The sequence below is a fragment of the Mercenaria mercenaria genome, chromosome 10 (assembly GCF_021730395.1).
Source record: "Mercenaria mercenaria strain notata chromosome 10, MADL_Memer_1, whole genome shotgun sequence".
Lineage (NCBI taxonomy): Eukaryota > Metazoa > Mollusca > Bivalvia > Venerida > Veneridae > Mercenaria > Mercenaria mercenaria.
This window is the reverse complement of record NC_069370.1, coordinates 26,586,460-26,602,419: the sequence shown is the minus strand read 5'-3', so window position 1 is coordinate 26,602,419 and position 15,960 is coordinate 26,586,460. Positions and strand designations below refer to the sequence as shown.

The following is a 15,960-nucleotide window of genomic DNA, read 5'->3' as shown; positions in this document are numbered from 1 at the left end:
TCTGTAAAATCGCAAAAATATTTCCAGCAGATTATTCATCCAGCAAAAATTTAAAATGCAAAAAGATCTGCATGTTTTCATCAACGTTGTTTCACGATATGTTACTCAAAGTAATCCGAAGTTCACAATGGCATGGTCTAATTATCTGAAATTACCGTCGTCATCTAACAATTACCGATAATGGTATAATTAGGTGTGATGGTCAGTTAAGGTATTGGACCCCTAATAGTAATGTTTTAACAAGAGCACCGCCTTGCGGGTGCTGACGCTCATCTGATTTTTTTTTGTGTAATAGAAATATTGTCCTACCCATGATTTTCTAAGTCTAAAAAGGGCCATCATTCTTGCAAAAAGCAGGATAGAGTTATGTTTCTTGATGTACAGTGTCCACTTATGATGGTGAAAAACTGTTGCAAGTTTTAAAGCAATAGCTTTGATAGTTTATGAGAAAAGTTGACTTAAACATAATACTCAACCAAGAAAATGATTTTCTAAGTCCAAAAGGGGCAATAATTATTGCAAAAATCAGGATGGAGTTACGCTGCTTGCTGTACAGGGTCAGCTTATGATGGTGAACAAGTGTTGCAAGTTTCAAAGCAATAGCTTTGATAGTTTAAGAGAAAAAGTTGACCTAAACATAAAACTTAACCAAGAAATCTGATATTTTCTAAGTCCAAAAGGGGCCATAAATCTTGCAAAAAGCAGGATGGAGTTATGTTTCTTGCTGTACAGGGTCAACTTATGATGGTGAACAAGTGTTGCAAGTTTTAAAGCAATAGCTTTGATAGTTTAGGATTAAAGCTGACCTAAACATAAAACTTAACCAAGAAAACTGATTTTCTAAGTCCAAAAGGGGCAATAAATCTTGCAAAAAGCAAGATGGAGTTATGTTTCTTGCTGTACAGGGTCAGCTTATGATGGTGAACAAGTATTCCAAGTTTCAAAGCAATAGCTTTGACAGTTTGGGAGAAAAGTTGACCTAAACATAAAACTTAACCAAGAAATCTGATATTTTCTAAGTACAAAAGGGGCCATAAATCTTGCAAAAAGCAAGATGGAGTTATGTTTCTTGCTATACAGGGTCAGCTTATGATGGTGAACAAGTATTCCAAGTTTCAAAGCAATAGCTTTGATAGTTTAGGAGAAAAGCTGACCTAAACATAAAACTTAACCAGGCAACGCCAACGCCGACGCCGACGCCGACAACCGCTCAAGTGATGACAATAACTCATCATTTTTTTTCAAAAAATCAGATGAGCTAAAAATGGCATTTGCTTGGTCTATTCTTAAAGTTGACCATGTTTCACACTGTGTTGCAAATTTTAAACAACTTTTACCGTGCCGTTTTTTGTAAATTTTGTATAATTTATGGTATTTCCTTACGCTCAGGAAGAGACTAAATTCAATGTGATGGCCACTATCTAAAACGTTTGCAGAGAATTCATTACAACATTAATTTTGATAAAAGAAACATCAAGCTATTGTTAAACAATTATAAAAAACAAAATAAAACTTTAAAAATCATTTTTGTCTAGGGTGCCTCAAGTAAACAGATTTAATGAGACAGAATTCTAACTCCAACATTGAAAAATTAAGGTCGAATCCAGTGGGTCTGTTTTGAATTTTGCCCACTTCATTCAAAAATAACCTTGGGGCAATAGTAAAACCTACCTGCATTTCTTGCAAAATGTGTAATCTAAAGAATGAAGGCAAAATAGAGAACTTTTACCGCGCGTAACTCAATATTTTTAAAGATGTCTAACTCTACCCCTCCTGATTCAGAGGTAAATTCACATTGAACAGCAAAAAATCGCTAATAAAATTGAAAATTTTCCACTTTTGTACAATTCATCCATAATTAGTCTTGAAAGAAGTAAAATCTTACTAGAAAAAAAGGAAAACATGGAAAAAAAATTTGGTCCCAGTGGGGTTTGAACCTACGCCCCCCTGAAAATTGTAGTCAAAGTAGGTTTATGGTAGGAATTGAATACTCTTCAAAAAGGAGATACTCTATTATGGGTCCAATACCTTAAAGTCCTAACAGTTAATCCCTCAGGAAACGTTTGTTTGTTTGTTTGTTGTTTTTATTTTGTGAAAGTAATAAACTGAATGAATTTCACTTGAGTTGTTCTTATTAATCCCTTATGAACATCTTCCGAACTATACCTTCTATACCTTAGTAACCTTTATACCTGTATAACCGTTATGCTGATATACCGTAGTTTGCAGTTGTAGTGTGTACAATTGTTTTTGGACTTATATTTGTTCAATTCACGTTATTATATCCTACAATGTATTCATTAAAAGCAAAACTACTTAAGTTTATTGTTTTCATACGCTATCATTCTTACGACGTCCGATCATGCGGGGAACTACCTCCTCCTTGGTATCGAAAACGCAGAAATTTCACTTCCTTTTCTGTGAAAACGCAGAAATTAAACACGCAGAAATTTCTTTCACAATTTTTGGGACCAAAACGCAAAATATTTAACCGCAGAAATAACCCGCTATACGGTATTTAGGGCCCACAGGCAATCAGCCAGAACATAGACTTGGACACTGTGTCGTGACAACCCTATCTGATAATCTACAGCAAAGTCACAGATGTTTATACTTTGATAATTTCTTTACTGGTGTGCAGCTTTAATAGTATAATTCTAATTCAAGCAGGATACCATTTTTACAATTTCGCGAATATAAAACCTCGCCAACATACTAAAAATTTTGACCCCGCAAAAATATGTGCGTTTACAGTACTTTTTTGTGACTTTCTTTGTATAATATTAACTATTCATTGCTTGGCATATTTTCATTTCCAGTAAAAATTGGCAATCATGTTTAAATGTGATCGCAGTCATGTATACGGAACAGAAACACTTCGCAAGAAATTCCTTAACTTTTTGCTGAACATATTTCTTTGCCATTCCTCAACACAAACCCATTCGCATGGGATACCAATTCATCGAATTTGCTTGTTCTGTAAAAAGTTAACAGCAGAAATAGTCACCAGATAAGCAATTTAATTTTTGACAAACAGGTCTCCACACTGACACTTTTCAAATTTTTGACAGTACACAAGCAAATTAGAAGTTTGACAATACCCGATGACATACCCTTTCGACTTGATATTGTATTTGTTTCACTCCAATTGCTCAACTTCGCCCAAAACGCAGTCCCTGATGGACAAACTTAAATACAGTGCCAACTTCGGGCATATAAAACTTACAGTGACCTACCCAGTCAACTATTGCCTTTTTTATTCTTCTTTAAGTCCTTTAGCTAAAGATAAATAAAATTACCTGTATAACTGCTGTGTGGATTTGTCAGGCAAAGATGCTGGACTTGAAACCATCAGATTTCTTGGATCTTGTTGAGCAGCTGGGCTGGCTGGTACCAGATTTCTTGGATCAACAGGGCTTGCTGGTACCATGTTTCTTGGGTCAACAGGGCTTGCTGGTACCATATTTCTTGGATCAACAGGACTTGCTGGTACCATGTTTCTGGGATCCACAGGGCTAGCTGGTACCATATTCCTAGGGTCTACTGGACTTGCTGGTACCAGATTCCTTGGGTCTACAGGGCTGGCAGGGACCATATTTCTTGGGTCTGCTGGACTGGATGGAATCATATTCCTTGAGTCTGCTGGGCTAGAAGGGATTAAATTCCTAGGATCTGCTGGACTTGAAGCCACCATGTTTCGGGGATCACCTGGACTAGTAGCAACCATATTCCTTGGGTCTGCTGGACTAGTAACGGCCATGTTTCTATGATCTGCCGGACTTGAAGGCACGTAATTTCTCAAGTCTTGCTGACTTGATGGTACAAGACCCCTTGAATCTGTCTGTGACCTGATATCTGCTTCAGGTATTGTACTACGGAATGGCTGTATCAACTTATCAAAACTGTCTAGAGTCCCGGGAGTGGAACTGGTTGAGTTATACGGAGGTACCACATGGTTATCATACGCCGGTCTCAATCCACCCTGAAGAGAACCAGGTAAAGGAACCTGATCAAAGTGCATTCGTTCATGGAATGCATAATCACTGTAGTACAAAAACTGCTTTAAACACAGCCTGCATGTGTAAATATTCTGTTCTGTGAGCCGACTTCCATCCATGACATTCGAGAAATTGTTAGCCATCACCAAAAACTGAACTTAGAATTGAAGTTAAGTCTTCAGCCAATCCCAAATCTTCAACCCATTGTCTACCCCATTGCTGACATCCAGCTGTCTGTGGAAATTTACCTCTTCTTTTCACACAATGATATAAGTCTAAAATAAAATAAAACAAGAATGAGTTACCAACGTCCCCTGCCTAGAGACATTTTTTTACAAAACATATTGCATGCCAAAACAACATACTGAAAAATCATTTAACATCATGGGCATGAAATTTCATGGTTTTGGTCAAACCAGCAATTTCGTGGGGATATGAATTCCATAAAACATAAAATAAATGGGAATTTTGCATGTTCGTTGGGATCAAATTTCGTGGATTGACTCAATCACGATCATTAATCCCCCACGAATATTAATAATTTCACAGTATTCTTAGTAAAAGGGCAACATACTAACAATATACATCAGTCATAACTATATATCGTATAATTCATGAAGACATTATGAAGTTTGAAAATGACTTGAAGTTCGGCCCCATTCCCCCCTCAAAATAATATGTTTTTTCCCCTTCTCGATGCCTAAAATTCTCCTCCGAAAATAAAACAAGAGGGCCATGAAGGCCCTGTATCACTCACCTGACCTATTGACCTAAAGATCATCAAGATTAACATTCTGACCAAGTTTCATTAAGATATGGTCATAAATGTTGTCTCTAAAGTGTTAACTAGCTTTTCCTCTGATTTGACCCGGTGACCTAGTTTTTGACCCCACATGACCCAGATTCGAACTTGACCTAAAGATCATCAAGATTAACATTCTGACTAAGTTTCCAGAAGATAAAGTTATAAATGTGGCCTCTAGAGTGTTAACAAGCTTTTCCTTTTATCTGACCTAGTAACCTAGTTTTTGACCTCACCTGACCCAGACCTATAGATCATCAAGATTAACATTCTGATCAAGTTTCATTAAGATATGGTCATAAATGTGGCCTCTACAGTTTTAACTTGCTTTTCCTTTGATTTGACCTGGTGACACCTAGTTTTTGATCCTACATGACCCAGATTCAAACTTGACCTTGAGACCATCAAGATAAACATTCTGACCAAGATTAATGAAGATAAAGTCATAAATGTGGCCTCTACAGTGTTAAGAAGCTTTTCCTTTGATTTGACCTGGTGACCTAGTTTTTGACCCAAGATGACCCAATATCAAACTCGTCCAAGATTTTACTGAAGGTAACAATCTGACTATCACTCAATAAGATTGGGCCAAAATTGTGACCTCTAGAGTGTTAACAAGCTTTTCCTTTGACTTGACCTGGTGACCTAGTTTTTGAACCCAGATGACCCAATATCGAACTTGTACAAGATTTATTTGTGAGTAACATTCTGATAAAGTTTCATTAAGTTTGGGCCAAAAATGTGACCTCTAGAGTGTTAACAAGCTTCTCCTTTGATTTGACCTGGTGACCTAGTTTTTGACCCCAGATTACCCATTATCGAACTCGTCCAAGATTTTATTGAGGGTAACATTCTGACCAAGTTTCATTAAGATTGGGCCAAAATTGTGACCTCTAGAGTGTTAACAAGCTTTTCCTTTGATTTGACCTGGTGACCTAGTTTTTGATCCCAGATGACCCAATATCGAACTCGTCCAAGATTTTATTGAGGGTAACATTCTGACCAAGTTTCATTAACATTGGGCCAAAAATGTGACCTCTAGAGTGTTAACAGTCAAATTGTTGACGACGGACGGACGACGACGGACACAGGGTGATCACTAAAGCTCACCTTTGAGCACTTCGTGCTCAGGTGAGCTAAAAACACTGCTCTATAACAAAGACACTGTGAATCACTTTGGTAATTCAAATCTCTTATAAAAACACTTTAAAATTTTATTAAAGAGATAAAAATTTATACAGTTATTTATATTTCATAGGTGTCTTTCTGTAACAATGCAATTTATAAATGTTTTGTAATAAAATTATTTAATATCATTGAATCAAATGTATAACAAGCGGGCCATGATGGCCCTATATCGCTCACCTGTTATCATTGCACTTGAGGACAAGAAGGTCCTCAGGAAAAATATCTAAATCCAAAGGACAGGAACAACAAAGGAAAGAATTTAAACAAAAAGAAAAAAAAATTCTTACAACGTACAGATGTGTCAAAATACACCTAAAAATTGTAGGTACAATCCATGTTGTACCACAGAAAAATGGTCTCGGTTTTTCCCTACGGCCATTAATTAAAAAGTTACTAAAAATAAGCTATTTATAGTAACGAAAAATGGGAAGTAATTAAAACAAGAGGACCATGATGGTCCTGAATCGCTCACCTATCCCCACATGACCCAGTGTTGAACTGAGTATGACGTCATTATTTCTATTATTTGACATAGTGACCTAGTTTTTGAGCACATGTGACCTAGATATCATCAAGATAAAAAATTCTGACCAATTTTCATGAAGATCCATTGAAAAATATGGCCTCTAGAGAGGTCACAAGGTTTTTCTATTATTTGACCTAATGGCCTAGTTTTTGAAGGCACGTGACCCACTTTTAAACTTGACCTAGATATCATCAAGGTGAACATTCTCACCAATTTTCATGAAGATCTCGTGAAAAATATGGCCTCTAGAGAGGTCACAAGGTTTTTCTATTTTTCGACCTACTGACCTAGTTTTTGACCGCACATGACCCAGTTACAAACCTGACCTAGATATCATCAAGCTGAACATTCTCATCAATTTTCATGAAGATCCGTTGAGAAATATGGCCTCTAGAGAGGTCACAAGGTTTTTTCTATTTTTAGACCTACTGACCTAGTTTTTAACCCCAGGTGACCCAGTTTCGAACTTGACTTAGATATCATCAAGGTGAACATTCTGACAATAATCATGAAGATCTCATGAAAAATATGGCCTCTAGAGAGGTCACAAGGTTTTTCTATTTTTAGATCTACTGACCTAGTTTTTAACCCCACGGACCCAGTTTCGAACTTGACCTAGATATCTTCAAGGTAAACACTCTGACCAATTTTCATGAAGATCCATTGAAAAATATCGCCTCTAGAGAGGTCACAAGGTTTTCCTATTTTTAGACCTACTGACCTAGTTTTTGACCGCACGTGACCCAGTTTCGAACTTAACCTAGATATCTTCAAGGTGAACATTCTGACCAATTTTCATGAAGATCCATTGAGAAATATGGCCTCTAGAGAGGTCACAAGGTTTTTCTATTTTTAGATCTACTGACCTAGTTTTTGACCCCACATGACCCAGTTTCGAACTTGACCTAGATATCATCAAGATGAACATTCTGACCAATATTCATGAAGATCTCATGAAAAATATGGCCTTTAGAGAGGTCACAAGGTTTTTCTATTTTTAGATCTACTGACCTAGTTTTTAACCCCACCTGACCCAGTTTCGAACTTGACCTAGATATCATCAAGATGAACATTCTGACCAATTTTCATGAAGATCCATTGAGAAATATGGCCTCTAGAGAGGTCACAAGGTTTTTCTATTTTTAGACCTAATGACCTAGTTTTTGACCCTACATGACCCAGTTTCAAACCTGACCTAGATATCATCAAGGTAAACATTTTGACCAATATTCATGAAGATCTCATGAAAAATATGGCCTCTAGAGAGGTCACAAGGTTTTTCTATTTTTAGACCTACTGACCCAGTTTCGAACTTGACCTAGATATCATCAAGGTGAACATTCTGACCAATTTTCATGAAGATCTTATGAAATATATGGCCTCTAGAGAGGTCACAAGGTTTTTCTATTTTTAGACCTACTGACCTAGTTTTTGATGGCACGTGACCCAGTTTCAAACTTGACCTAGATATCATCAAAATGAACATTCTGACCATATTTCATAAAGATCCCTTGAAAAATGTGACCTCTAGAGTGGTCACAAGCAAAAGTTTACAGACGGACGCACGGACGGACTACGGACACCGCGCGATCACAAAAGCTCACCTTGTCACTTTGTGACAGGTGAGCTAAAAATATATATATTGTAAGTGAACAAAAGAAAGATCTGCCAAATAAATCTGTTGACATAAATGAAATTTCAGATCAGTATCTTCATTAGTTACGGAGATATACCCATTTTAGTTTGAAATAAAGGGAGGTAATTTGACATAAAATCAGTCCATAGTTATCTACCCTGATTGTCTCACTCCAACTTATAACAATAATGAAATTTCAAATACGTCCTATAAGTACTTACTGATATAAATCCATTCTGATTACAATCAGGGGAGGTAATCAGATATAAATTAACTCTGGAACCTACGATTGGAACTGATTTGTCATGGAATCCAAGATTTATTGTTGTTGAAGACATTTTGGAAGTTTGTATCAAATAAAACCATAAATGAATTCTCTATATGGCTGCAAAAGCCAAAACAGCCAATTTTGGACCTTTAAGGGGCCATAACTCTGGAACCCATGATGGAATATGGCCAGTTCAAGAAAGGAAGCAAGATCTTGTGGTGATACAAGTTGTGTGCAAGTTTGGTTAAAATCAAATCATAAATGAAGCTGCTATTGTGCAGACAAGGTCAAAATAGCTAATTCTGGCCCTTTCAGAGGCCATAACTCTGGAACCCATTTTTGGATCAGGCCGGTTCAAGAAAGGAACCGAGATCTTATGGTGACACAAGTTTTGTGCAAGTTTGATTAAATTCAAATCATAAATGAAGCTGCTATTGTGCAGACAAGGTCAAAATAGCTAATTTTGGCCCTTTCAGGGGCCATAACTCTGGAATCCATGATGGAATCTCGCCAGTTAAAAAAAGGAACCAAGATCTTATGGTGATACAAGTTGTGTGCAAGTTTGGTTAAAACTAGAGCTATCACTAAAGGTGATGAATGTACCCCCCGCATGCACTGACACAGTACATTGCAATTTGACACACACAAGATTGCATAATTATGTGGACTGTATGTATATAGACTGTATGTATACAGTATAGTAACAAAAAACAAAGTCCCATAACTATGCAGAATATTTTTCTAAAATGTAACATGCACCATGCACAACTAGGGTTGGTACTGATCACTTGTGTGAAGTTTCATTAAATTGTGTGCAAGGGTTTGGTAGATTAGGCACGCACAAGATTGCATATGCAGACTGTATGTACATAGTATGTTAACAAGAAACAAAGTCCCATAACTCTGCAATTTTTGTCGCTGAAAGAACCTAACATGCCCCATGCACAACTACTGTTGTTACTGATCACTTGTGTGAAGTTTCATTAAATTGTGTCAAGGGGATGAGGAGAGATGGTGCGCACAAGATTGTGTCTATGTATATAGTAGAGTAACAAAAAAACAAAGTCCCATAACTCTGCAAATTTTTTTTCTGAAATAATCTAACATGCCCCATGCACAACTACTGTTGTTACTGATCACTTGTGTGAAGTTTCATTAAATTTTGTCAAGGGGATGAGGAGAGATGGTGCGCACAAGATTGTGTCTAGTATAGTAACAAAAAAACAAAGTCCCATAACTCTGCAAATTTTTTTTCTGAAAGAACCTAACATGCCCCATGCACAACTACTGTTGTTACTGATCATTTGTGTGAAGTCTCATTAAATTGTGTCAAGGGGATGAGGATAGATGGTGTGCACAAGACTGTCTACGGACAGACGGACGGACAAACAGACAAACCTGAAACCAGTATAGCCCCCCTTACAACTTTGTTGTCAGGGGGTACAACAAGGTTGGCAAAAAAGCGGGAAATACTCATAAAAGACAGGACGGTGGGAAATACTGGGAATTCCCAGGAAATACTGCCTTTTACTGGGAAATACTCAGTGATATTTAGTACCTTGCAATAAAAAGGTTTTATAAACATAATTAAATCATTTTATTTAATCTTTGTTCATTGAATCTTTTACATTTTTAACAGTAACTGGTACACTGACAAAAGTTATAAAGTAAAAAAATAATTTTTTCATCGGGTATTTTGAAGATGAAATTACGAGAAAATAGTAAATTGCAGCACTCAGCCCACTGCATTTCTGTACTTTAACATGTTAAATGTATAAGTGTTAAGTGTATAATTAAGCCTAGCCACATAGTGGTTTACAATGATTATACCATGTATTGTTGCTGTAACAATGATAAATAACAAGGTGCTAAAATATATCTGTTGTCTGGTGGAAATCGGTGAAAGGATCCAAAACTGTGTCTGCCGAATGTGTGATGTGGCAGTGAATTTGAAGTTCTGCGCGTTACGGAGTATAGCCGCAGAACATATGTCTTAACGTTGTGTAGCACAACTATTTGTGCGAATCACTGATGCGTTGGATCACGTGATCAGTGATTGGTCAAGTGGTACGTGGCGGGAATTAGTACGGGTAACGCGGTTGTTTGTCAGTTCTACGCTTGGCTTCGATTGTTTCACTTCTACTTTTGAGCAGCGGTCAACCTTACGATCGATAGGGAAGAAATGTCGAATTTCGTCGAAGGAAAAGTGAAAGATGTTATACAGTCGAATAACAGGGAGCTTCTGAGCAGTATCAGCAACATGATAGCTAAGATAAGTGACAAGTCTTCTTCTGCTATTTCTGTTTTAGATGTTCCAAATTTAAACGTAAAAGTAATGAGGAACAATTTAAATTAAATGCCAAAGTTATACAGAAGATAGAAGGTGCGCATTCAGTCGTGGAATCAGAGGATTTATCGTCTGCTAAAGAGGCTATTATTCAAGGTAAATTTTTACGATATGCACTTATCCGTGATAACCTGATTTATGTAGGCCATAACGGTTCATGTTTTCACAGGATATACATTAAGAAAACGGATAATGTTTGCGTCTGTTTACATCAATATGGTAAAAATTGACAAAAAGTGATATTTTTTTCAGCCAGAGACATGTTGAAGCACCGACAAAAATTAGTGCTTCTGGCCGATACGTCAGATTTGGGTTGGAGATTGGTCAGCGAATACGAGGCAAATCCCATCGCTAGCGATAGCGACGACGAAAAACATATTTATAAGGCAGAGGCTCGTGCCAGTAGGAAGGCTAAGGCAGACAAGACCAAAAAACCCAGAAAAAACAACTGGCCATACAAGCGTCCAGAGGCATCGGGATCTGCGCAGGCGTCACAGGGCATCAGACAGCGTCCCGGATTGTGTTTTTCCTGTGGAAAGGCGGGTCACTGGAAAAATGAATGTACACAGAACAGTTCTTACCAGAACAATAAGTTAAGTAGTTATTTTGAGATTTTAGACTCAGTAAAAGTCACTGACTTTACCAAGGTACTGTGTGCCAAGATAAGTCTTATTTGAGTAAAAATGAAACATTATTTAAGGCCGAGAAAAAAGGCAGTGACCAGATGTCGGATAAAGGTATAGTAAATTCTATTTCACCTGTAGGCACGATTAAGGCAGAATAAAGACAAATGGTGCAGGGTGTCCTATAATCAATATATTTTAGACGTTGTTGAAAACGGATATAAATTGCCGTTTAAGAACATACCAGAAAGTGCGCACTTGAAAAACAATAGATCCGCACTTGAAAACAAAACGTTTGTTAGAACGGAGATAAAGTCTTTGTTAGAAAAGAGAGTAATATCGGAAGTATTAAAAAAACCAATTGTGGTAAATCCACTCACAGTTGCATATAACAAGGCTGGAAAGCCCAGACTGGTGTTAGATTGTAGGCATGTAAATCCTTGTTTGCATATGTTTAAGATAAAATTTGAAGACATAAACACAGCAGAGAGTTTGTTTGACCTTAATACGTTTGTTTATACTTTCGACTTAAAGAGTGCTTATCACCACATAGATATTTTTCCTGAACATACTACGTATTTGGGATTTTCCTGGATTGATGACGGAGTTGTAAGATATTATGTGTATAATTCATTACCATTTGGAATTGCTTCCGCAGGGCACATCTTTACGAAAACTCTAAGAGTGTTGATTAAACACTGGAGATCATTAGGACACAGGGTAATTATGTTTTTGGATGATGGAGTAGGGGGGACATGCTGAATTTAAAAGGCCATGTCGTCTAGTAATTTTATACACAATTCTTGATAGATCTGGGGTTTTTACTTGCGGAAGAAAAATGTTGTTGGAACCCTTCACAAATAGTATGCTGGTTAGGCCATATTTTGAATTATAGATCTAACTGTATGTTTATTTCGGAAGAAAGAATTCTTCGATTAGAAATGTCACTAAAGTCAGTTCTATTTCAATTGTCAAAAGACAAGTTAGACTTGATACATGTAAAATGTTTAGCAGCAGTTGTAGGCCAAATAATTTCCCTACAAAGTGTGGTAGGTAGAATAGTCTGCCGGAAGACCAGAGATTTATACAAATGTATTATAGGGCGTGCTAGCTGGAACGCACCTGTTAAGGTAAGCGAAAAGGCTCAGGCTGAGCTACAGTTTTGGCTAGAAAATGCAAGAAAATTGAACAAAAAAGGTAAGCGATTGAAGCAGTTATTTTCTGCAAGTTTAAGTATGGCAACGGACGCTAGCGCCGTTGGATACGGTGGATACGTGAGAAAAGACGAAAAGTCATATGCATATTATAGTAGTTTGTCCAAGGAAAAGACATTTATTAACCAGTCCTCAGGTGTTGAAATAAATGAAAAGGTGACTGGGTTCCCGGAAGTGAACCATGAGGAAATGTTCCAAGGTATGTGTAGCAAGTTTCCACGGAAGTAGAATATTACACAGTTTTTGCTCCCGGATGTGAGCAAAATGTTTCGACAAACATAGAACAAGGTTCTACAAAGGAGAACTGTGGTAGTTTGTCCGAGGAAATGTCAATTTTTGATCAGTACTCACTTGTTCCGTTACATGAAAAGATAACGTATTACGAAACGGGTTCCCGGAAGTGAACCACGGGGAAATGTTTCAAGGTATGTGTAAAGGTAGCAAGTTTCCACCGGAAGTGGAATATCTCACCGGTTTTGCTCCCGGATGTAAGCAAAATATTTTGATAAATGATGAACAAGGTTCTATGATAGACTCCCGGAAGTGGGTCTAGTGGTCTGGTGCTCCCGGAAGTGAGCGTATTGTACAGTAAACACATGTCTTTTACTTTTAGCAGTACAGAGGTACATGGGTCTTGGACAGAAGTAGAAAGAGAAAGAAGTTCAACATGGCGCGAACTTGAGGCTCTTCATCGAGTTTTAAGAAGTAACATTAATATATTAGTGAATAATCATGTCATTTTCCTTACAGACAATAAGAATGTGAAATTTATTTTGAATTCCGGCAGCTATGTTGACGATTTGCATGAAATTTGTCTTAAAATTCACGAAGTGTGCGACATAAATAGCATACAGTTTGTTGTAATTTGGATACCAAGGTGTAGGAACGCAGAAGCAGATTATCTGAGTAGGTGTCTTGATTGTGACGATTGGTCTGTAAATGAGGTCATATTTAAACACTTGAATAAGAAGTGGGGACCTTTTACAGTCGACAGGTTTGCCACACATTATAATAACAAATGTGACAGATTTAATTCAAGATGGTGGGTACCCGGTACAGAAGCAGTTGATTGTTTTACACAAATATGGACCGGGGAGAATAATTGGTTGGTACCACCACCAAATCTAGTCGTTCAGTGTTTGAATAAGTTAAAACACGATAAATGCTTAGGAACTTTGGTTATTCCTGAATGGAAATCGGCGCCATTTTGGCCATTGTTAATTGATGAAAAGGGTAATTTCAGTTGCATTGTGAAAGAAAGTTATGTTTTTCCTTCTACAGGTGCTGTCACAAGGGGAAAAGGGAACAACGGAGTGTTTAATATAGAACCTTTTAGTTTCAGAATGCTAGCATTGAAGTGCAGCTGGTAAAAATCTTCAACATTATGAGATTTATTGAACATGTACGATCGAATTTTGACCTCATGTATGTCTTTCAGGTACTGGCTTGAGGCAAACACTAAAAGAAAGTTTGACGAGGCTGGCGTTCAGATAAATAACGAAGAACAATGTATAGACAGAATGGCTACCACATATTTTGAGCTCTAGAGCTGATAGCACTGTAAATAAAATGCTCATCAAGTGAAAACTTTTAAAGATTTCTGTATTTCGAAGGGATTTCCCTGTGATCCAGCACATTCCATTCACGTCGCCATGTATTTATCGAACTTAATAGACAGTGGAAAATCGGACAGCGTAATTATGGCAGCTTTTTATGGAATTAAATGGTACCATAGTATTAACGACTTCCAGGATCCAACGGAGAACGTAGTGGTGAAATCTATGCTAGAATGTGCAAAACGGTTGAACTCTAAACCCACAACGAAAAGGATGTAATTACTACAGAACATTTAATAGAGCTTTGTAATATGTTTTCAGAATCTACGGATGTTATCGTACTCGCGATCTGACAATGACTTTGTTAAGTTACGCAGGTTTTTGCGTTTTGATGAAGTTAGTGAATTACGTTTGTAGTGATATTGATATCAAGGACAGATACATATCTTTGTTTATTAAGAAAAGTAAAACTGACATATACAGGGGTGGTAAAGAAGTACTTCTTTCTAGCGGTGAAACGTCGGCTTGTCCAGTTGCTATGTTGCAAAGATATTTACATTGTTCAAGTATGCATTTAAAATCAGACTCGTATCTTTTTAGACCTGCATGCAGGTCCGGCCACAAATGTTTTTTAATTGATAAAGATAAAAAGCTTAGTTACACTCGATCAAAAGAATGTATTGTGTCTAAGTTAAAGCTAGTTGCACCTAATTTGCGTTTAGGAACACATTCGTTGAGAGCTACTGCCGCCAATGCTGAAGGCGTTTCAGATAGATGTCTAAAGCGACACGGTCGCTGGAAGTCTGATTTGGCCAAAGATGGTTACATAGATGATTCATTAGAGAAAAAGCTTTTTATTACAAAACAGTTAAAGTTATGAGTACATATATTGTTTAAGGAAAATTCGAATTTGAATGACATAGGCTCTAACATTTGTATTAGTTCTATCGCAAGTCTTGCCCATTGCAAAACAGAGTTTGTGTTTTGTGCGTAGTTATGTTAAGACTTTAAAGTTCTGCGCGTTACGGAGTATAGCCGCAGAACATATGTCTTAACGTTGTGTAGCACAACTATTTGTGCGAATCACTGATGCGTTGGATCACGAGATCAGTGATTGGTCAAGTGGTACGTGGCGGGAATTAGTACGGGTAACGCGGTTGTTTGTCAGTTCTACGCTTGGCTTCGATTGTTTCACTTCTACTTTATTCAAATTCGAATTTTTGTTAGATTATAATGAAAACTTTGATTCTGTAAACTCTATGTAGTTTATAATCTGGTTTGATAAAGTTGATATACTTTTTGTAGAAAGTTGAACAATTCTCAAGACATAATGAATAATTTGTCTAGTTTTAAGAAAAGCTATTACTTTTTATTATTTTATACTACCAAGATACAGTAGGCACAGTTTTCCAGAGTTTTTTACATTCCAGTTCGGGAATGATTTTTTAATCTCTGGTTTTTAATCTGGCCTATTGTATCTAGGTTGACGGCTGTACTGTACAGTCAGTGTGTACACAAGATAATTATCTGACAATGTTATTTGTATGAAGCTGATATGCATATTGTATGCTATTTGATTTTGTTTATAAAGAATATGATCATATATTCATGTACTTATACATAAAATGCTCAAAATAAAACAATCGCAAGTCTTGCCCATTGCAAAACAGAGTTTGTGTTTTGTGCGTAGTTATGTTAAGACGTTACTTTCTATGCCGTCTAGTTCAGGTCAACTGAATGGGTATTTTCCAATTTTGGACATATTCAGACAAAATTGAGGAACAGACTGGGAATTGCCAAAG

The 15,960-nt window shown here is 37.0% G+C and overlaps 1 protein-coding gene across 2 annotated transcripts in view; it reads right to left on the bottom strand.

The window, feature by feature from the left end:
- Window positions 1-15,960, bottom strand: part of LOC123559589 (uncharacterized) — an 89,650-nt gene that overhangs the window by 53,049 nt on the left and 20,641 nt on the right. For both annotated transcript variants that reach the window (XM_053552553.1, XM_053552554.1), the window contains exon 2: window positions 3,300-4,273. In XM_053552553.1, the coding sequence (XP_053408528.1) occupies window positions 3,300-4,141 (842 nt within the window). In that variant the 5' untranslated portion in view covers window positions 4,142-4,273. The remainder of the gene's footprint in view (window positions 1-3,299; window positions 4,274-15,960) is intronic.